At 47.8% G+C, this 24,012-nt stretch overlaps 1 protein-coding gene across 1 annotated transcript in view; it reads right to left on the bottom strand.

Annotated features, from left to right (window-relative positions):
- Positions 1-986: 986 nt before the first annotated feature.
- Positions 987-24,012, bottom strand: part of gpr174 (G protein-coupled receptor 174) — a 92,603-nt gene continuing 69,577 nt past the window's right edge. The window contains exons 4-5 of the mRNA XM_063060442.1: positions 6,178-7,481; positions 987-2,335 (exon numbers count right to left, since the gene is read on the bottom strand). Coding sequence (XP_062916512.1) covers positions 2,208-2,335; positions 6,178-7,291 — 1,242 coding nt within the window. The 5' untranslated portion in view covers positions 7,292-7,481 and the 3' untranslated portion in view covers positions 987-2,207. The remainder of the gene's footprint in view (positions 2,336-6,177; positions 7,482-24,012) is intronic.

The raw sequence follows: 24,012 nt of genomic DNA, 5'->3' as shown, positions 1-24,012 counted from the left end.
AAAAAATGCACTGTGGATTCTTCCACTTAGAGGTACAATGGACTTGAGCATCCACAACTTCCAGAGAGAGGCAGTGATCATCTTAAACTATTGTAAACATTCTATATCTCAAAGATTTTAATTGTTCTCAATTGAGAACAACGAAAGAGATTTCTTCTCAGTTTTGGAAACTTGCAGAAAGTTGTTTCCATTTATGATTATGACATTATGGCAATAAAATAATGATCTTAACCAGTGAATCCACAAAAGACACAATTTTGTGCATTCAGTTGTCAAGCAAGTTTCAACAACTTGCTGGAGGAAATCAGCAAATGAGATATCATCTATGGAGCGGAATAAACAGTTGGTATTTTGGGCCGAGACGTTCATCAGAACAATGACTGGGACATTGCAACAATATCTGGGTTCTGATGTAGTGTTTTGACCCAAAATGTAGACAATTCCTTTCTCTTCTGAGATGTTTTTTGACCCTCTGAGTTTTTCCAGCCGATTGCTTGTTACTGAACAATTATCTGAATTATCTTCTATGGGGTGTTCTACACTTAAGTGAATAATATCCTGGCCAATCACTCTTCATAACCCTTAAGTGCTGAGTAAAAAGTAAATGGGTTTGATTTAGTTGCCATTACTTTAAATGGTTGCAGAGTGATCAAATGTAGAAACTATGTATTTCATGGAAACTGCAGTCTTAGAAACCATGTAAAATGGTGCAAAGTCTCTCCTGTGTCCTTCTACATTTAAAGGAAACACATTTCTCATCCATTTCTTTATTCCCATTTTTCACTTCTCTTTCCCAGTGGCAGAGAAAGTGCTCCTGATAATAAAAAAAAATCAATTATGAGGAAGGATGTTTAGGATCAGATACTGGAAATGCAGAAAATACTGGTGGTGAAAGATTGTAAGCTCATTCCTGATTCTTTCCCTACATCAAATATTCACCCTTACAGTGTTCATAATTAAACTCATGGAATATGCACCGTGTAAATGAAGCATTTTATTATTATTAATACTATATTGCAAAATTCTTCGAACATTTATGGATGAACTTGCATGTAAGTCAGGTCTTTCATAATTCTGGTTCCACTTTAATAGTCTTTGTGGTGTTATAGTATACATACTCCTTTTAATTTCTTATTTTATGATTGCACAGTAAACATAAACCTTGCATAAACTAAAGAAGCAATTGGCAATTGTAGTTTGAAGGCCATTCAAGCAATGCATCGGTGACACCTTCCCTGAAAGCCAATGATGGAAGTGACTTTTTTATATCCAGCAATGCTTAAGAAGGATTGGATTAATCTTACGGCAAAGAATCCTCTGTGGGAGGTAATTGAAATTTTGTATTATTTGAGAATCATTGTCCACATCTTAGGTGGCAATACGTGACGATGATTTGGTCATCTGAGGAAAAGAATATCTGAAGATCAAACCCAATGCAGAAGACTATCCAACAAATAGCAGTGAACCGGGGTTTCCTGTGTAAATCTGTAATATCGGTTACCTACAACTGGCATGCCCTGGCACTGAGGAGAAAGTACCAACAATATAAGGATGTAATTACACCCAGTCAGTTTTGTTCAGCTGGCCACTTCATTTGCTCCAGTCCCCTGAAGCATACATTCGGTTCTGGTCTCCATAATGAATACAGACAATTAGAGTGTACAGAATAAACAATTTAAAGATCTCCTCAAAGCCAAGCAGGTGTGAAAAACTGAATAACTTCTGTCTACCTTTAAGTATTCTAATGTGGCAGTGAATGTGGTTTGGTTATTCAATGACGTTCTTACTAAAAGTGAAATATAGGTTGATATATAGATCTTCCCAATACTGAGTGTCTCATACTCTCAGTTCCTGGCTCTTGCTTGGGAGAATCCTTAGCTATTTTAGGCCAGCTTGACGGCACTGCAGAGCCAGGGTATGTTGCAGTTGTTGGGCAGTTGCTGAATCCTCTGACTTGTTTGCATCCGCTTTGTTTCCTTGAGTTACAAAAGTACTTCTTTTCCAAGAATCGCAACAGCTTATAGTTCATTGGCTCCTGGACCTTGTGATTCTTCACATCAAACCTGTTTGTGTTCTCTGGTGGGGAAATTGCATATCTCTCTGCAACCACTGATCACGATGGACTTCATGGCGGATTATAGACATTCTGTGGCTCCTAGTGGTTGGGGTTTGTTGTACTGTACTGAAGCAGAGACTGTATATAAAATTCATGGGGGAGCATGTTTTAATTTCTTTGTCATTGCTCTTCCTGCAGCAGTCTTTCTGTCATTGTATATTTGACGCCGATATGGATTGATCTTTGGGCACAAAGGGAATGAACAATTGTTTGAATAGGCTGAAAAACAGAGTAGGGATGAAAGTTCAGCCATGGCCTTATTGTGCCTGAAACAGAGTTCAAGTATGGTCTACAATGCTTTCTTAGTATAACAATAATTTACTGTAGGATAATCTGGTAATTGAAACTAAGTAAATATTATTATAAATAAATACTTGCATTATGTAAAGAAAAAAAATCTTGCAGTGACTTAATCTCTGGAGGTTTCTGGAAACTTCCAAAGACAGACTTTCCCAAAGCCTTTGCACTAGGACAGATCCAATCTCCTGCCTTTTCGCCATAACCTTTGACTCATCTCCTTATCAAGAACCAATCAAGCTCCATTTCAAATATATCCAATGACCTGAACTCCAAAGTCATCTGTGGCAATAAATTACACAGATTCACCACCCTCTGGCTAAAGAAGTTCATCCTCATCTCTAAGGAGATGTCCTTCTACTCTGAGGCTGTGCCCTCAGGTCCTAGACTCTCCCACTATTGGAAACATCTGCTCCACGTCCACTCTATCTAGGTCTTTCAATATTCAAGTGCTTTTCACTGAGATCCCCCCTCATTTTTCTAAACTCTACTGAGTGCCAGCCCAGAGCCATCAAACACTCATCATAGATTAACCCTTTCATTTCTGGGATCATTCTCGTCTACCTTCTCTGGACCCTCTGCAATGCCAGCAAATCTTTTTATAAATTTTTTATTAAGGAGCCCAAAACTGCTCACAATATTCCAAATACAGTCTGACCAATGCCTTATACAGCCTGAGCATTACATCCCTGCTTTTATACTATAGAGCTCTCAAAATGAATGCTAACTGATTTAACCTGCAAGTTAACCTTTACGGAATTCTGCACAAGACTTCCACATTCCTTTGCACCTCTGATTTCTGAATTTTATCATCATTTCAAGAATAGTCTATGGCTTTATTCCTTTTACCAAAGTGCATGAACATATACTTCCCTACACTATATTCCATCTCTCATTTTTTGCCCACTCTTTTAATTTGTCCTTCTGTAGGTTTCCTGCTTCTGCAGCACTCCCCGCATCTTCATATCTCCTGCAAACTTGGCCAAAGTCCATCAATTCCATTGTCCAAATCATTTAATGTAAAAAGAAATAAGTCAAATACTTCACACCTGCAAAACACCATTAGTCACCATCAGCCAACAAAAAATGGTGCTCTTTATTGCCTTTCTTTTCATCCTGCCAGTCAGGTAAACTTCTTTCTATATTAGTATCTTGCTAGTATCTTTTCTGTAATATCATGGAACCTTATCTTGTTTATTCGCCTCATTTGTGCCACCTTGTCAAAGGCCTTTTGAAAATCCAGGTAACCAACATACACTGACTCGTTTGTCTATCCTGCCTTAAAGATATTGTTTCTTCAGAAAGTTCCAACAGATTTATCAGGCAAGATTTCTCTTTAAGGAAACCACGTTGACTTCATCTAATTTATTATCACATGCTGATAAATAGGATTTACATAGACAGTTGGCATCAACATGGATTGTTTGAGGGATATGTTGCTGTGCTGGATGTCATAAACAGCTTTGGAATATTGTCCAATTATCTACATATTTGATTTGGGACATAATGGTGTTTATAATATAGGTGATCATTTAAAACCTTTTGCAAAACTATCGATGTACAGAGGGATTTTGGAGATAAAGTCCACAGCTTGCTGGAAGAGGCAAAACAAGTCGATAGGGTAGTAAAGAGCATATTTGTCATATTTGCCTTTGTTAGTCAGACAGGGTTTAAGAGTTAAGAAGTCATGTTGCAGTTGTATAATACTTTATTTAATCCACACATAGAGATTTGAGTGCGGTTCTGATCACCCAATTATAGAGGGAGCAGAAGAGATTCAACAGGAAGTCGCCTGGATCAGAGGGCATGAGCGTAAAGAAGAGTTTGGATAAACTTAGGTTGTCTTATCTGGACTGGCAGAGGCTGAGTGGAGAATTGGCAAAGTTATGAAAGTAGACAACGAGTATCTTTTCTCCAGTATCCGCGTGCGTGGGAGGTACGTTTTTTTATAAAGTGGTGGGTGCCTGGAACGTGCTGCTGGGTGAAGGTGGAGGTAATTACGACAATTGTGTTTAAGAGGCTTTTAAACAGGCAAATGAACATGCAGTAAATGGAGGCAAATGGATTATGTGCAGGTAAAAGTGATTATTGTAATCTGGCATCCTGTTTAGCAAGGACATTATGGGCCAAAAGGCCTACTACTGTGCTAAACTATTCTGTGTTCACAGCTTTGTAAGATAATGTACATACTGTAAAAAGAGTTGTAAAGAACAGGACATTTAACATAGAAACGTAGAATACTAACAGCACAATACAGGCCCTTTGGCCCACAATGCTGTGCCGAACATGTACTTACTTTAGAAATTACCCAGGGTTACCCATAGCCCTCTATTTTTCTAGGCTCCATGTACCCATCCAGGAGTCTCTTAGAAGACCCTATCGTATCTGCCTCCACCACCATTGCCAGTAGCCCATTCCACGTGCTCGCCACTCTCTGCATAAAAACTTACCCCGACATCTCCTCTCAACATACTTCCAAGCACCTCAAAACTGTGCCCTCTCGTGTTAGCCATTTCAGCCCTGGGAAAAAGTCTCTGGCTACCCACACGATCAATGCCTCTCATCATCTTATACACCTCTATCAGGTCACCTCTCATCCTCTGCCGTTCCAAGGAGAAAAGGCCAAGTTCACTCAACCTGTCCTCGTAAAGCATGCTCCCCAATCCAGGCAACATCCTTGTAAATCTCCTCTGCACTCCTTCTATGGTTTCCATCTCCTTCCTGTAGTGAGGTGACCAGAACTGAGCACAGTACTCCAAGTGGGGTCTGATCAGGGTCCTATATAACACTACCTCTCGGCTCTTAAACTCAATCCCTTGGTTGATGAAGGCCAATGTACCATACGCCTTCTTAACCACAGAGCCAACCTGTGCAGCAGCTTTGAGTGTCCTATGGACTCGGGCCCCAAGATCCCTCTGATCCTCCACACTGCCAAGAGTTTTACCATTAATACTATATTCTGCCATCATGCTTGACCTACCAAAATGAACCACCTCACACTGATTTGGGTTAAATTCCATCTGCCACATCTCAGCCCAGTTTTGCATCCTATCAATGTCCCGCTGTAACCTCTGACAGCCCTCCATACTCCATACTATCCACAGCACCCCCAACCTTTGTGTATCAGCAAATTTACTCACTCATCCCTCTACTTCCTCATCCAGGTCATTTATAAAAATCACAAAGAAAAACTTAAAAATGAATGGATGAGTCACTTTGACCTGCACTGAGAAAATTATTTGAATTCCTATGGATTTGATTTGGATTATTGTTCTAACACACGCCAGACCTCTCTGCTGTTTCTGTATGACAAGTTTTATGGCAAACTTCAAACTAAACAGCATATCTTTCCATCTGTAGTTGGTACTAACAGAATAAACTCCCACATATTTACCACTATGATTGAAATAGGAAGTGGGGTTGTCAGAAAGGAACCAAAACAATACTCTGCAGATCTACTTAAGGCACATCATAGTTCAATGGCTCAATCCTTACACTTATATTCAAACCCGTTCAACATTGCAGTGCAAAACTCTCAAAATAGAACATTTGAGCAGGCGTTTTTGAGCTGTTCACCACTGTAAAGGATTCATGTATTTTTCTTAAAAGTCTAATGTATGGCAACATATTTGATATAAATATTACTGGAAAGGTATTTATACCAAAGCCAAAGGCATTAACAGTAAATAACTTCCCTTCTATTTGTCTATTTACAAAGAAACTGAAGACTGAAACCTTGCAATGACGATAAATTCTTCACCTACTTTCCATTAACTGGAGCTGTATACTGTTTTCATTGATTTCTTGCCGTGATAGTCTCCTCCTGAACTCATTTGTTGTGAAGTAGTATATGACTGGGTCTAAACAACAGTTCAGGCTGGCTAGACATAGTGCTACTGGGTGGAATTTAAGTATGAATGTCTTGATTGTACAATTTTCAATGCGCCCTGACAAGGCCAGAAAATGCAAAGGGAAGGTGATGTGATATGGTGCAAAGCAAACCAGAAAGACCATGGTGCAGGTCAACACCATCTTTAAGGCTTTCTTCTTCTCCCCACTGTCCTGCAAGACAGAATTTTTCTCCCGCAGGGACATGATGGTTTTCCAAGAGCAGATTATGGTAATTATGAGAGGCAATACAAATCCTGTTAGTTCAGCCAGTGTAACCATGGCAACGGAGGTAGGGATACCAATTTGTATGATAGGAAGAGCTGTAAAGCAGCTGTTAAAATGGCTGGAGTTGGTTTTTGTATCAATCCTCATCAGTGGGAAGGGCAAGCAAGCCAAACCCACAATGACCCAGCCGATGATACTTGCATAGACATCATACATTCGTTTGCAGTCATTGTACTTGAAGGGCTGAATTAGGAACAGGCATCGCCGGATACTGATGCATACCAGAAAGAATATACTTGCATACATGTTCACATATTTAAGGTAAAAACAAAACATGCACAAAAACCTGCCAAAAGGCCAATCATGGTTCAGGTAGTAGAAAATTCGCAGCGGCAAGGACATGACCTGTGCCAAGTCTGCAATGGCCAAGTTAATCATGAATATCACGGCCCGCTTTGTCTCCTTGATATAAGCATGGAACACCCAAAGAGCTAGAACATTAGCTATTAGGCCTGGTATAAATATTATAACATACATGACAGCATACAGTAAATCTGAGGCAGATCGTATATCGGTGCAGTTGGATGAATTGTTTGTCATTTTCCAGTTGCTTTGTATCTGAAAATAAATGTGGCTGAACTGGTAAAAAAGAATTTTTGAAGAATATTCCCTGTGACTAGAAAAAGATTTGCTGGAATATATTATGAAGTTATTTGAAAGGTGTTCCAGCAGCAAATTATTAATTTGATCTTGCTTCACCATTAAGTTTGATTTCAGGATTAAATATTGATCCAAAGCTGGCTTCAGGTTGCAGACATTGTTGATGTAAAAGGACTGAAAATCCAGAGTTATGATGGGCACAGCGACATTAACAGGTGAGGTTTTTGCTATCTGTTAAGTGACAGTATCTCTGAGCTGGAGGTCCCGGTGCAGATGGCCTTCTGGTGAGTGCCTGACAGAAAACAAAGATTAAACAGAAGCTCAATAAACATTCTTTTCCTGAAGAGCAATTACATTCAAAGAAATCTCGGCATCATCTCCAGTGCAATCAGATATTTCCTCAACTGTATGCAGTACTTCAACTATAACCCAAATATGTGTTGTGTCCAGTTCCAGCACAAATCCCTTGCTCACAGATTCACTGTGTAATATTTGATAACTGTTATAAATCAATTTAATCACTTTATTGACTTTCCTTTCCACCTTTAACATTAATAATGCACCCAAGTAACTCCACACCATTCAGCATCCTCCCATTTAATGTTGGTATTCTTTCCTTCCAAGTGAAATAAAATATCTGACACTTCTCTGGCTGATATTTCTTTTGTTGTTTCCTTACTGTCTCACCAGATTACCTACAACCTCCTCCAGTTTAAAACTCCTCAACTTGTTCAACTATTTTTGAAATCATCTCAAAGCTTTAATGTGTGAACTTCTGATGAACCCGTGACAGGAAAGAAGTGGATCCTTTGGAGAGTACAGGAAGGGGTTGATGAGATACTGCCTGGATTAAAGAGTGTCTGCTACAAGGAGAGAGTGCTGAAAAGGTTAATAAAATACTGCCTGGATTGAAGAGTGTCTGCTACAAGGAGAGATCAGACAAACATGAGTTGCTTTCTCTCAAGTGTTGGAGGTTGAAAGGAGACAAGATAGAACTATATAGAAGTATGTGAGACATACAAAGGGTGGACAGTTCAGAACTTTTCATATAATAAGAAATGTTAAATACTGGAGGACATGCATTTAGGGTGGGAGGGGTAAATTTAAAGAAAATGTGTGGGGTATGTTTTATTCCACACAGAGTTGTGGATGCCAACAACAGGCTACAAAAGTGAATGCTGGAAGCACTTGCAATAGGAGACTATTATGTAGATAGACGAATATTCAGAGAATGGAAGGATATGGCGCATGTACAGGCAGAAGAGATTTAGGTTAATTTGACATTACATTTAGTGCAGGCCATTGGGGGTGGGGGTGGGGGTGGGGATCTCTATTCCTGTGCTGTACTCTCTGTGTTCTACTTTCTATGTTCTTATCATCTTCTCATGCTTCCTTTATTTAGGTCTAAACTGAAATTTCTAGATGGAGTGCAGAGCCATGTTGCACCCATATTGTAACAGCTTGCTAATGACAACAAATGCCCATCAACCGGCTCTCTTCCGCCCTACCACTTGATCAATACGCCTTTGCCTCCTGAATTCTTTGGCATTTCTATTTTGTCTGTCACCGTGAGAAGCGGAAGATCACAGCGTGAACTGGAGATAGTTCTTTGTGCACTTTACACAGCAGGTTTACAAAGTGATTGGGGTCTGTCTGGACTTGTATGTGGAGTGGGAGATTGCTTAGGTTATTAGTAACAGAGCAAGAGCCAAGAAAAAGAAGCAATGTTTAAGACGAGCGGCCACTGTGGGAGCAGCTATTGTTGGAGTGCACCAGTGTTAGAGTAGTCAGACTTTGTTGGAGGGCACCCATGTTAAAGTAGTCAGACTTTGTTGGAGCGCTCCAGTGTTAGAGTACTCCGACTTTGGCGAACACAGGCAAATGCTAGAACTTAATCTTGAGAAGTAGAGCCAAAGGTATAAAAAGTGTAGACAGGATGGGAGTAAGGTACCTGGTAGTCCCCTAACAGTCTCCCTGATGACTACATCTGCAGGAAGTGCATCCAACTTTGGGTCCTGACTGACAAGTTCAAGGAACTGGAGTTGGAACTGAATGTATTCAGGGCCATCCAGGAGGCTGAAAGCCTCATTTGTGTAACTTTTAATGAGGTGGTCACACCCAGAGTGTAGGCTTCAGATAGTATCTGACAGACCACCAGGAGAAGGTGGATACTGCTGCGGGCTGGGGACAGCAACAGCAGCCAGGTCAGTGGTTGGTGCTATTTTCCAAGAGGGTGAACTTCTATGATGCTTAAGAGATAGCATTTTAGAGCAGCTGGTGGTTGAGCCTAATAGAGCAGCGGTCCCAACCACTGGGCTGCGGACCGGTACCGGGCCGCAAATCATGCGCTACTGGGCCACAAGGAAACGATATGATTTGGCAATAGGAGTCAGCTGCACCTTTCCTCATTCCCTGTCACGGCCACTGTTGAGCTATTACGCACGCGTCATCCATGTCAGCACGGGAAGGAGATCAACTCCTAGAGCTTGCAAATGACAGCGGGCTGAAAAGTATGTTTGACGTAACATCTCTGCCGGCATTCTGGATCAAAGTCAAGGCTAAATATCCTGAGATAGTCAGGAAGGCACTGAAAACGTTGTTTCCATTTCCAACATATCTCTGTAATGAATGCAACGAAAACTAAACTGCGGAATAGACTGGACATAAGGAACCCCGTTCGAGTATCGCTGTCTCCCATCACCCCTCGATAGGGCCATCTTGTTGTAGGAAACAAGTATTCAGCCCAGGGCTCCCACTGATTCAGCGATATTGGTGCGTTGCAATGATTTTATATGTTCATACGGGGAAAATATGTGCTGTGTGTTTAATATCCAAACATTACTTAAAATGCTATTGACTTATAAGTGACTTATATAACCACATAACAGTTACAGCATGGAAACAGGCCATCTCTGCCCTTCTAGTCCGTGCCGAACGCTACTCTCACCTAGTCCCACCGACCTGCACTCAGCCCATAACCCTCCATTCCTTTCCTGTCCATATACCTATCCAATTTTTCTTTAAATGATAATATCGAACCTGCCTCTACCACTTCTACTGGAAGTTCGTTCAACACCTTCCCCAGAAGAGATCCCAATGACCCATAAATCTGAAACCCTGCCCTCTGCACTAATTCCTCAGCTACGCATTCATCTGCCAAATCATTCTATTCTTACCCTCATTGGCACATGACACAGGCAGCAATCCAGAGATTACTCCCCTGGTGGTCATGCTATTCAGCTTACGACCTAGCTCCTTACTAAAATCTCTCTTCAGGACCTCCTCACCTTTCATACTGACGATATTGGTGCCAATATGCACCAAGATTTCTGGCTGCTCACCCTCCCCCTTTAGAATGCCATGGTCCCAATCCAAGACATCCCTGACCCTGACTGGGAGGCAACATACCAACTGGCTGTCCCTACTGTGTTCATATCATCTTGTTTCTATTCCTTTAACTATGGAGTCTCCTATTACCAATGCACACCCCTAAACTTTTCTTCTCTTCAGACCTACTTTGTCAGGCTCTCTGCCCGAGAACGAGTCGCTGCAGCTCCCCCCGGTAGTTTGTCCCCCACAACAATATCCCAAGTGGCATGCATATTATTGAGAAGGAATGGCCACTGGGGTACCCTACACTGGCTGACTATTTCCCTTCCTTCTTCTGAAAGACGCCCAGTCACCTGCTTCCTGCAACCTGGGGGGTGACTGCATCGCAGTAGTTCCTACCTCAGTCTATCATACAATCCAAAGACAATCAAGCTGCAGCTCCAGTTACTTAATATGTTCTCCGATAAGATTCAGTTAGGTCCACCTGGAGCAGATGTGGTTTTCTGAGAGTCCAGAGGTCTCCCAGAATTACCACATCTCACACATTGAACAAAACAACAGCCCCTGAATGCATCCTCACTGCACTAACTGTGCCCTGGGGCCATTCATACTGAACCAGCTGTGCACTGGGGCCATTCATACTGAACCAGCTGTGCCCTGGGGCCATTCATACTGAACCAGCTGTGCCCTGGGGCCATTCATACCGAACCAGCTGTGCACTGGGGCCATTCATACTGAACCAGCTGTGCCCTGGGGCCATTCATACCGAACCAGCTGTGCCTTGGGGCCATTCATACCGAACCAGCTGTGCACTGGGGCCATTCATACCGAACCAGCTGTGCACTGGGGCCATTCATACCGAACCAGCTGTACCCTGGGGCCATTCATGCCGAACCAGCTGTGCACTGGGGCCATGCTCACTACACTAAATGTGCCCTGGGGCCATTCATACTGAACCAGCTGTGCCCTGGGGCCATTCATAAAACCAGCTGTGCCCTGGGGCCATTCATACCGAACCAGCTGTGCCCTGGGGCCATGCTCACTGCACTAACTGTGTCCTGGGGCCATTCATACTGAACCAGCTGTGCCCTGGGGCCATTCATACTGAACCAGCTGTGCACTGGGGCCATTCATAACCAGCTGTGCCCTGGGGCCATTCATACTGAATCAGCTGTGCCCTGGGGCCATTCATACTGAACCAGCTGTGCACTGGGGCCATTCTCACTACACTAACTGTACCCTGGGGCCATGCACTAACTGTACCCTGGGGCCATTCTCACTACACTAACTGTACCCTGGGGCCATTCTCACCACACTAACTGTACCCTGGGGCCATTCTCATCGCAGTAATTGTGCACTGGGGCCATTCATACTGAACCAGCTGTGCCCTGGGGCCATTCATACCGAACCAGCTGTGCACTGGGGCCATTCATACTAAACCAGCTGTGCCCTGGGGCCATTCATTCCGAACCAGCTGTGCACTGGGGCCATTCATACTAAACCAGCTGTGCCCTGGGGCCATTCATTCCGAACCAGCTGTGCACTGGGGCCATTCATACCGAACCAGCTGTGCACTGGGGCCATTCATACCGAACCAGCTGTACCCTGGGGCCATTCATACCGAACCAGCTGTGCACTGGGGCCATGCTCACTACACTAAATGTGCCCTGGGGCCATTCATACTGAACCAGCTGTACACTGGGGCCATTCATACTGAACCAGCTGTGCCCTGGGGCCATTCATACCGAACCAGCTGTGCACTGGGGCCATTCATACCGAACCAGCTGTGCACTGGGGCCATGCTCACTACACTAAATGTGCACTGGGGCCATTCATACCGAACCAGCTGTGCACTGGGGCCATTCATACTAAACCAGCTGTGCCCTGGGGCCATTCATTCCGAACCAGCTGTGCACTGGGGCCATTCATACCGAACCAGCTGTGCACTGGGGCCATTCATACCGAACCAGCTGTACCCTGGGGCCATGCTCACTGCACTAACTGTGTCCTGGGGCCATTCATACTGAACCAGCTGTGCCCTGGGGCCATTCATACTGAACCAGCTGTGCACTGGGGCCATTCATACCGAACCAGCTGTGCCCTGGGGCCATTCATACTGAATCAGCTGTGCCCTGGGGCCATTCATACTGAACCAGCTGTGCACTGGGGCCATTCTCACTACACTAACTGTACCCTGGGGCCATGCACTAACTGTACCCTGGGGCCATTCTCACTACACTAACTGTACCCTGGGGCCATTCTCACCACACTAACTGTACCCTGGGGCCATTCTCATCGCAGTAATTGTGCACTGGGGCCATTCATACTGAACCAGCTGTGCCCTGGGGCCATTCATACCGAACCAGCTGTGCACTGGGGCCATTCATACTAAACCAGCTGTGCCCTGGGGCCATTCATTCCGAACCAGCTGTGCACTGGGGCCATTCATACTAAACCAGCTGTGCCCTGGGGCCATTCATTCCGAACCAGCTGTGCACTGGGGCCATTCATACCGAACCAGCTGTGCACTGGGGCCATTCATACCGAACCAGCTGTACCCTGGGGCCATTCATACCGAACCAGCTGTGCACTGGGGCCATGCTCACTACACTAAATGTGCCCTGGGGCCATTCATACTGAACCAGCTGTACACTGGGGCCATTCATACTGAACCAGCTGTGCCCTGGGGCCATTCATACCGAACCAGCTGTGCACTGGGGCCATTCATACCGAACCAGCTGTGCACTGGGGCCATTCATACCGAACCAGCTGTGCACTGGGGCCATGCTCACTACACTAAATGTGCACTGGGGCCATTCATACCGAACCAGCTGTGCACTGGGGCCATTCATACTAAACCAGCTGTGCCCTGGGGCCATTCATTCCGAACCAGCTGTGCACTGGGGCCATTCATACCGAACCAGCTGTGCACTGGGGCCATTCATACCGAACCAGCTGTACCCTGGGGCCATTCATACCGAACCAGCTGTGCACTGGGGCCATGCTGACTACACTAAATGTGCCCTGGGGCCATTCATACTGAACCAGCTGTACACTGGGGCCATTCATACTGAACCAGCTGTGCCCTGGGGCCATTCATACCGAACCAGCTGTGCACTGGGGCCATTCATACTGAACCAGCTGTGCACTGGGGCCATGCTCACTACACTAAATGTGCCCTGGGGCCATTCATACTGAACCAGCTGTACACTGGGGCCATTCATACTGAACCAGCTGTGCACTGGGGCCATTCATACCGAACCAGCTGTACCCTGGGGCCATTCATACCGAACCAGATGTGCACTGGGGCCATGGTCACTACACTAAATGTGCCCTGGGGCCATTCATACTGAACCAGCTGTGCCCTGGGGCCATTCATACCGAACCAGCTGTGCCCTGGGGCCATGCTCACTACACTAACTGTGTCCTGGGGCCATACTCACCGCACTAACTGTACCCTGGGGCCATTCTCACTACACTAACTGTACCCTGGGGCCATTCTCACCACACTAACTGTACCCTGGGGCCATTCTCATCACAGTAATTGTGCACTGGGGCCATTCTCACCGAACTAGCTGTGCACTGGGGCCATTCTCACTACATTAACTGTACCCTGGGGCCATACTCACTACATTAACTGTGCCCTGGGGCCATACTCACTGCACTAACTGTACCCTGGAGCCATTCTCACCGCACTAACTGTGACCTGGGGCTATTCTATAATCACAAAATGTGCCCTGGGGCCATTCTCTCTCACCTAACTGTGTCCTGGGAACATTCTCACCACACGAACTGTACCCTGGGGCCATTCTCACCGCACTAACTCTGTCCTGGGGCCATTCTCACTGACTAACTGTGCCCTGGGGCCATTCTCACTGCACTAACTGTGTCCAGGGGACATTCTCACCACCCTAACTGTGTCCTGGGGACTTTCTCACAGACCTAACTGTGTCCTCGGAACATTCTCACAGAACTAGCTGTGTCCTGTGGCCATTCTCACCACACTGTACCCTGGGGAGATTCTGACTGCACTAACTGTGCCCTGGGGCCATTCTCATCACACTAACTGTGCCCTAGGGCCATTCTCACCTCACTAACTGTGTCCTAGGGCCATTCTCATCATACTAACTGTGCCCTAGGGCCATTCTCACCTCACTAACTGCGCCCTAGGGCCATTCTCATCACACTAACTGTGTCCTAGGGCCATTCTCATCACACTAACCGTGCCCTAGGGCCATTCTCACCTCACTAACTGTGTCCTGGGGCCATTCTCATCACACTAACTGTGTCCTAGGGCCATTCTCACTAACCTATCTGTGTCCTCGGAACATTCTCACAGAACTAACTGCGTCCTGGGGCCATTCTCACCACACTGTACCCTGGGGCTATTCTCACTGAAAAAAACTGTGCCCTGGGCCATTCTCACTGCACTAACTGCGCCCTGGGGCCATTCTCATCACACTAACTGTGTCCTGGGGCCATTTCCAGCGCACTTACTGTGTCCTCGGGCGATTCTCACCACACTAACTGTACCCTGGGGCCATTCTCTCTGCACTAACTGTGACCTAGGGCCATTCTACAATCACAAACTGTGCCCTGGGGCAATTCTCTCTCATCTAACTGTGTCCTGAGAACATTCTCACTACACGAACTGTACCCTGGGGCCATTCTCAGCGCACTAACTATGTCCTTGGGCCATTCTCACTGCACTAACTGTGTCCTGGGGCCATTCTCATCATACTAACTGTGTCCTGGGACCATTCTCAGCGCACTAACTGTGCCCTGGGGCCATTCTCACTGCACTAACTGTGTCCTGGGGCCATTCTCACATCACTAAATGTGTCCTGGGGCCATTCTCATCACACTAACTGTGTCCTGGGGCCATTCTCAGCGCACTAACTGTGCCCTGGGGCCATTCTCACTGCACTAACTGTGTCCTGGGGCCATTCTCACATCACTAAATGTGTCCTGGGGCCATTCTCATCACACTAACTGTGTCCTGGGGCCATTTCCAGCGCACTTACTGTGTCCTCGGGTGATTCTCACCACAGTAACTGTGTCCTGGGGCCATTCTCACTGCACTAACTGTGTGCTGGGGCCATTCTCACCGCACTGACTGTGCCCTAGGCCATTGTCACTGCACTAACTGTGTGCTGGGGCCATTCTCACCGCACTGACTGTGTCCGCGTGCGATTCTCACCGCACTAACTGTACCGTGGGGCTATTCTCACTGCATTATCTGTGACCTGGGGCCATTCTACAATCACTAACTGAGTCCTGGGGCCATTCTCAGTGCACCAACTGTACCCTGGGGTCATTCTCACATCACTAACTGTGCACTGGGGTCATTCTTACTGCACTAACTGTGCCCTGGGGGCATTCTCACTGCACTAACTGTGTCCTAGGACCATTCTCACCACACTGTACCCTGGGGTCATTCTCACTGCACTAACTGCGTCCTGGGGCCATTCTCACCACACTGTACCCTGGGGCCATTCTCACTGAAAAAAACTGTGCCCTGGGCCATTCTCACTGCACTAACTGCGCCCTGGGGCCATTCTCATCACACTAACTGTGTCCTGGGGCCATTTCCAGCGCACTTACTGTGTCCTCGGGCGATTCTCACCGCACTAACTGTACCCTGGGGCCATTCTCTCTGCACTAACTGTGACCTAGGGCCATTCTACAATCACAAACTGTGCCCTGGGGCAATTCTCTCTCACCTAACTGTGTCCTGAGAACATTCTCACCACACGAACTGTACCCTGGGGCCATTCTCACTGCACTAACTGTGTCCTGGGGCCATTCTCACATCACTAAATGTGTCCTGGGGCCATTCTCATCACACTAACTGTGTCCTGGGGCCATTCTCAGCGCACTAACTGTGCCCTGGGGCCATTCTCACTGCACTAACTGTGTCCTGGGGCCATTCTCACATCACTAAATGTGTCCTGGGGCCATTCTCATCACACTAACTGTGTCCTGGGGCCATTTCCAGCGCACTTACTGTGTCCTCGGGTGATTCTCACCACAGTAACTGTGTCCTGGGGCCATTCTCACTGACCTAACTGTGTCCTGGGGCCATTCTCACCGCACGAACTGTGTCCTCGGGTGATTCTCACCTTACTAACTGCACCCTGGGACCAATCTCAATGCACTAACTGTGACCTAGGGCTATTCTATAAGCACTAACTGTTTCCTGGGGCCATTCTCAACACACTGTACCCTGGAGCCATTCTCACTGAAAAAAAACTGTGCCCTAGGCCATTCTCACTGCACTAACTGTGTCCTGGGGCCATTCTCATCACACTAACTGTGTCCTGGGGCCATTCTCATCATACTAACTGTGTGCTGGGGCCATTCTCACTGCACTAACTGTGTCCTGGGGCCATTCTCATCACACTAACTGTGTCCTGGGGCCATTCTCATCATACTAAATGTGTGCTGGGGCCATTCTCACTGCACTAACTGTGTCCTGGGGCCATTCTCATCATACTAACTGTGTGCTGGGGCCATTCTCACTGCACTGACTGTGCCCTGGGGCCATTCCCATCACACTAACTGTGTGCTGAGGCCATTCTCACTGCACTAACTGTGTCCTGGGGCCATTCTCACTGCACTAACTGTGTCCTGGGGCCATTCTCATCATACTAACTGTGTGCTGGGGCCATTCTCACCGCACTGACTGTGCCCTAGGCCATTCTCACTGCACTAACTGTGTGCTGGGGCCATTCTCACCGCACTGACTGTGTCCGCGTGCGATTCTCACCGCACTAACTGTACCGTGGGGCTATTCTCACTGCATTATCTGTGACCTGGGGCCATTCTACAATCACTAACTGAGTCCTGGGGCCATTCTCAGTGCACCAACTGTACCCTGGGGTCATTCTCACATCACTAACTGTGCACTGGGGTCATTCTTACTGCACTAACTGTGCTCTGGGGCCATTCTCACCACACTGTACCCTGGGGTCATTCTCACTGCACTAACTGTGTCCTAGGGCCATTCTCACCACACTGTACCCTGGGGGCATTCTCACTGCACTAACTGTGTCCTAGGGCCATTCTCACCACACTGTACCCTGGGGTCATTCTCACTGCACTAACTGTGTCCTGGGACCATTCTCACAGCACTGTACCCTGGGGCCATTCTCAGTGCACCAACTGTGCCCTGGGGTCATTCTCACTGCACTAACTGTGCCCTGGGGCCATTCTCAGTGCACCAACTGTGCCCTGGGGTCATTCTCACTGCACTAACTGTGTCCTGGGGCCATTCTCACATCACTAACTGGGTCCTGGGGCCATTCTCATCATACTAACTGTGTCCTGGGGCCATTCTCACATCACTAACTGGGTCCTGGGGCCATTCTCATCACACTAACTGTACCCTGGGGCCATTCTCAGCGCACTAACTGTGACGTAGGGCCATTCTACAAGCACTAACTGTTTCCTGGGGACATTCTCACTGACCTAACTGAGTCCTGGGAACATTCTCACCGCACTAACTGTGACCTGGAGCCACTCTCACTGCAGTAACTGTACCCTGGGGCCATTTCACTACACGAACTGTAACCTGGGGCCATTCTCATCACATTAACTGTGTCCTGGGGCCATTCCCACCACACTAACTGTGTCCTGGAAACATTCTACAATCACTAACTGTGTCCTGGGAACATTCTCACCACACTAACTGTGTCCTGGAAACATTCTACAATCACTAACTGTGTCCTGGGAACATTCTCACCACACTAACTGTGACCTGGAGCCACTCTCACAGCACTAACTGTACCCTGGGGCCATTTGACTACACGAACTGTACCCTGGGGCCATTTTCATCACTGACTAATTGTACCCTGGGGCCATTCTCAGCGCACTAACTGTGACGTAGGGCCATTCTACAAGCACTAACTGTTTCCTGGGGACATTCTCACTGACCTAACTGAGTCCTGGGAACATTCTCACCGCACTAACTGTGACCTGGAGCCACTCTCACTGCAGTAACTGTACCCTGGGGCCATTTCACTACACGAACTGTAACCTGGGGCCATTCTCATCACATTAACTGTGTCCTGGGGCCATTCCCACCACACTAACTGTGTCCTGGAAACATTCTACAATCACTAACTGTGTCCTGGGAACATTCTCACCACACTAACTGTGTCCTGGAAACATTCTACAATCACTAACTGTGTCCTGGGAACATTCTCACCACACTAACTGTAACCTGGAGCCACTCTCACAGCACTAACTGTACCCTGGGGCCATTTGACTACACGAACTGTACCCTGGGGCCATTCTCATCACTGACTAATTGTACCCTGGGGCCATTCTCACGGCACTAACTTTGTCCTGGGGCCATTCTCACTGCACTAACTTTGTCCTGGGGCCATTTTCACAATACTAACTGTGTCCTCGGGTGATTCTCACCGCACTAACTATACCGTGGGGCCATTCTCACTGCACTAACTGTGACCTGGGGCCATTCTACAATCACTAACTGTGTCCTGGGGCCATTCCCACCACACTAGCTGTGTCCTGGGGCCATTCCCATCACACTAACTGTGACCTGGGGCCATTCTCAGCACCTAACTTTGTTCTTGGTCGATTCTCACCGCACTAACTGTACCCTGGGGCCATTCTCACTGCAGTTACTGTGACCTAGGACAATCTACAATCACTAACTGAGTCCTGGGGCCATTCTCAGCACACCAGCTGTATCCTGGGGCCATTCTCACATCACTAACTGTGCCCTGGGGCCATTCTCACTGCACTAACTGTGTCCTGGGGACATTCTCACAACACTGTACCCTGGGGCCATTCTCAGTGCACCAACTGTACCCTGGGGTCATTCTTACATCACTAACTGTGCCCTGGGGTCATTCTCACTGCACTAACTGTACCCTGGGGCCATTCCCATCATACTAACTGTGTCCTGGGGCCATTCTCACATCACTAACTGGGTCCTGAGGCCATTCTCATCACACTAACTGTGTCCTGAGGCCATTGTCACTTCACTATCTGTGTCCTGGGGCCATTCTCATCACACTAACTGTGTCCTGAGGCCATTGTCACTTCACTATCTGTGTCCTGGGGCCATTCTCATCACACTAACTGTACCCTGGGGCCATTCTCAGCGCACTAACTGTGACCTAGGGCCATTCTACAAGCACTAACTGATTCCTGGGGACATTCTCACTGACCTAACTGAGTCCTGGGAACATTCTCACCGCACTAACTGTGACCTGGAGCCACTCTCACCGCAGTAACTGTACCCTGGGGCCATTTCACTACACGAACTGTAACCTGGGGCCATTCTCATCACACTAACTGTGTCCTGGGGCCATTTCACCACACTAACTGTGTCCTGGGGCCATTCCCACCACACTAACTGTGCCCTGAGACCATTCTCACCACACTAACTGTGTCCTGGGGCAATACTCACTGCACTAACTGTGTCCTCGGGCCATTCTCGCTGTACTAACTGTGCCCTGAGACCATTCTCACCACACTAACTGTGTCCTGGGGCAATTCTCACCGAACTAACTGTGTCCTCGGGCCATTCTCACTGCACTAACTGTGTCCTCGGGCCATTCTCGCTGCACTAACTGTGTCCTCGGGCCATTCTCGCTGCACTAAATGTGCCCTGAGACCATTCTCACCACACTAACTGTGTCCTGGGGCAATTCTCACCGAACTAACTGTGTCCTCGGGCCATTCCCACCGACCTAACTGTGTCCTGGGGCCATTCTCACTGCACTAACTGTGTCCTGGGGCCATTCTCATCACACTAACTGTGTCCTGGGGCCATTTCACCACACGAACTGTACCCTGGGGCCATTTCACTAAATGAACTGTAACCTGGGGCCATTCTCATCACACTAACTGTGTCCTGGGGCCATTTCACCACACGAACTGTAACCTGGGGCCATTCTCACTGCACTAACTTTGTCCTGGGGCCATTCTCACTGCACTAACTGTGTCCTCGGGTGATTCTCACCGCACCACCTGTACCTGGGGCCATTCTCACCACGTTAACTGTGTGCTCGGGCCGTTCTCGCTGCTAACTGTATCCTGGGGCCATTCTCACTGCAATAACTTTGTCCTGGGGCCATTCTCACAACACTAACTGTGTCCTGGGGCCATTCTCATCACACTAACAGTGTCCTGGGGCAATTCTCACCGCACTAACTGTGTCCTGAGGCCATTCTCACCACACGAACTGTACCCTGGGGCCATTTCACTAAATGAACTGTAACCTGGGGCCATTCTCATCACACTAACTGTGTCCTGGGGCCATTTCACCACACGAACTGTAACCTGGGGCCATTCTCACTGCACTAACTTTGTCCTGGGGCCATTCTCACTGCACTAACTGTGTCCTCGGGTGATTCTCACCGCACCACCTGTACCTGGGGCCATTCTCACCACGTTAACTGTGTGCTCGGGCCGTTCTCGCTGCTAACTGTATCCTGGGGCCATTCTCACTGCAATAACTTTGTCCTGGGGCCATTCTCACAACACTAACTGTGTCCTGGGGCCATTCTCATCACACTAACAGTGTCCTGGGGCAATTCTCACCGCACTAACTGTGTCCTGAGGCCATTCTCACCACACGAACTGTACCCTGGGGCCATTCTCACTGACTAACTGTACCCTGGGGCCATTCCCACTGACCAACTGTGTCCTGGAAACATTCTACAATCACTAACTGTGTCCTGGGGCCAGTCTCATTGCACTAACTGTGCCCTGGGGCAATTCTCACTAACTATAACCTGGGGCCATTCTCAGCACACTAACTGTGCCCTGGGGCAATTCTCACTGCACTAACTGTGCCCTGGAGTGATTCTCACCGCATTAACTGTACCCTGGGGCCAGTCTCATTGCACTAACTGTGCCCTGGGGCAATTCTCACTAACTATAACCTGGGGCCATTCTCAGCACACTAACTGTGCCCTGGGGCCATTCTCACTAACTATAACCTGGGGCCATTCTCAGCACACTAACTGTGCCCTGGGGCAATTCTCACTGCACTAACTGTGCCCTGGGGCCATTCTCACTGCACTATGTCCTGGGGCCATTCTCACTGCACTAACTGTACCCTGGGGCCATTCTCACAGCACTAAATGAGTCCTGGGGCCATTTCACTACACGAACTGTAACCTGGGGCCATTCTCATCACACTAACTATGTCCTGGGGCAATTCTCACTGCACTAACTGTGTCCTGGGGCCATTCTCGCTGCACTAACTGTGTCCTGGTGCCATTCTCACCACACTAACTGTACCCTGGGGCCATTCCCTCTGACTAACTGTACCCTGGGGCCATTCTCACCACACTAACTGTACCCTGGGGCCATTCCCACTGACCAACTGTGTCCTGGAAACATTCTACAATCACTAACTGTGTCCTGGGGCCATTATCACCTCACTAACTATACCCTGGAGCCATTCTCACCGCATTAACTGTACCCTGGGGCCATTCTCATTGCACTAACTGTGCCCTGGGGCCATTCTCACCACACTAACTGTGCCCAGGGGCAATTCTCACAGCACTAACTGTGCCCTGGGGCCATTCTCACTGCACTAAATGAGTCCTGCGGCCATTCTCATCACACTAACTGTGTCCTGGGGCCATTTCACCACACTAACTGTGTCCGGGGGCCATTCCCACCACACTAACTGTGCCCTGAGACCATTGTCACCACACTAACTGTGTCCTAGGGCCATTCTCACCACACTAACTGTACCCTGGGGCCATTCTCACTGACTAACTGTACCCTGGGGCCATTCCCACTGACCAACTGTGTCCTGGAAACATTCTACAATCACTAACTGTGTCCTGGGGCCAGTCTCATTGCACTAACTGTGCCCTGGGGCAATTCTCACTAACTATAACCTGGGGCCATTCTCAGCACACTAACTGTGCCCTGGGGCAATTCTCACTGCACTAACTGTGCCCTGGAGCGATTCTCACCGCATTAACTGTACCCTGGGGCCAGTCTCATTGCACTAACTGTGCCCTGGGGCAATTCTCACTAACTATAACCTGGGGCCATTCTCAGCACACTAACTGTGCCCTGGGGCCATTCTCACTAACTATAACCTGGGGCCATTCTCAGCACACTAACTGTGCCCTGGGACAATTCTCACTGCACTAACTGTGCCCTGGGGCCATTCTCACTGCACTATGTCCTGGGGCCATTCTCACTGCACTAACTGTACCCTGGGGCCATTCTCACAGCACTAAATGAGTCCTGGGGCCATTTCACTACACGAACTGTAACCTGGGGCCATTCTCATCACACTAACTATGTCCTGGGGCAATTCTCACTGCACTAACTGTGTCCTGGGGCCATTCTCGCTGCACTAACTGTGTCCTGGTGCCATTCTCACCACACTAACTGTACCCTGGGGCCATTCCCTCTGACTAACTGTACCCTGGGGCCATTCTCACCACACTAACTGTACCCTGGGGCCATTCCCACTGACCAACTGTGTCCTGGAAACATTCTACAATCACTAACTGTGTCCTGGGGCCATTATCACCTCACTAACTATACCCTGGAGCCATTCTCACCGCATTAACTGTACCCTGGGGCCATTCTCATTGCACTAACTGTGCCCTGGGGCCATTCTCACCACACTAACTGTGCCCTGGGGCAATTCTCACTGCACTAACTGTGCCCTGGGGCCATTCTCACTGCACTAAATGAGTCCTGCGGCCATTCTCACCACACTAACTGTGTCCTAGGGCCATTCTCACCACTCAAAGTGTGTCCTAGTGCCATTCTCACTGACCTAACTGTGTCCTGGGAACATTGTCACCACACTAACTGTACCATGGGGCCATTCTCACTGCACTAACTGCTCCCTGGGGCCATTCTCTTCACACTCCATGTGCCCTGGGGCTAATCTCACTAACTGTAACCTGGGGCAATTCTCTGCACACTTACTGTACAATGGGCCATTCTCACTGAGGTAACTGTGTCCTCGGGCGATTCTCACCGCACTAACTGTACTCTGGGGCCATTTGTCACCTCACTAACTGATCACTGGGGACATTCTCACATCACTAACTGTGCACTAGGGCCATTCTCACCACAGTAATTGTGCCTTGGGGCCATTCTCACTGACCTAACTGTGTCCTGGAAACATTCTCACCTCACTAACTGTGTCGTGGGGACATTCTCACATCACGAACTGTACCCTGGGGCCATTCTCACTGCACTGAATGTACCCTGGGGACATTCGTGCCGCAATAACTGTGTCCTAGGAAGATTCTCACCACACTAACTGTGCACTGGGGTCATACGCACCGAACTAACTGTGACCTGGAGCCACTCTCACTAACCCTGTCCTGGGTCCATTCTCAATACACTAACTGTATCCTGGGGTCATTCTCACCACACAGACTGTGCCCTGGGGCCATTCTCACTGCACTACCTGTACCCTGGGGACATTCTCACATCACTAACTGTGTCCTGGGGCCATTCTC

This window comes from Mobula hypostoma, chromosome 10, assembly GCF_963921235.1.
Source record: "Mobula hypostoma chromosome 10, sMobHyp1.1, whole genome shotgun sequence".
NCBI classification, from domain to species: Eukaryota; Metazoa; Chordata; class Chondrichthyes; order Myliobatiformes; family Myliobatidae; genus Mobula; species Mobula hypostoma.
Note: the sequence above shows the minus strand (reverse complement) of the source record. Positions and strands in the feature narration are given on the sequence as shown.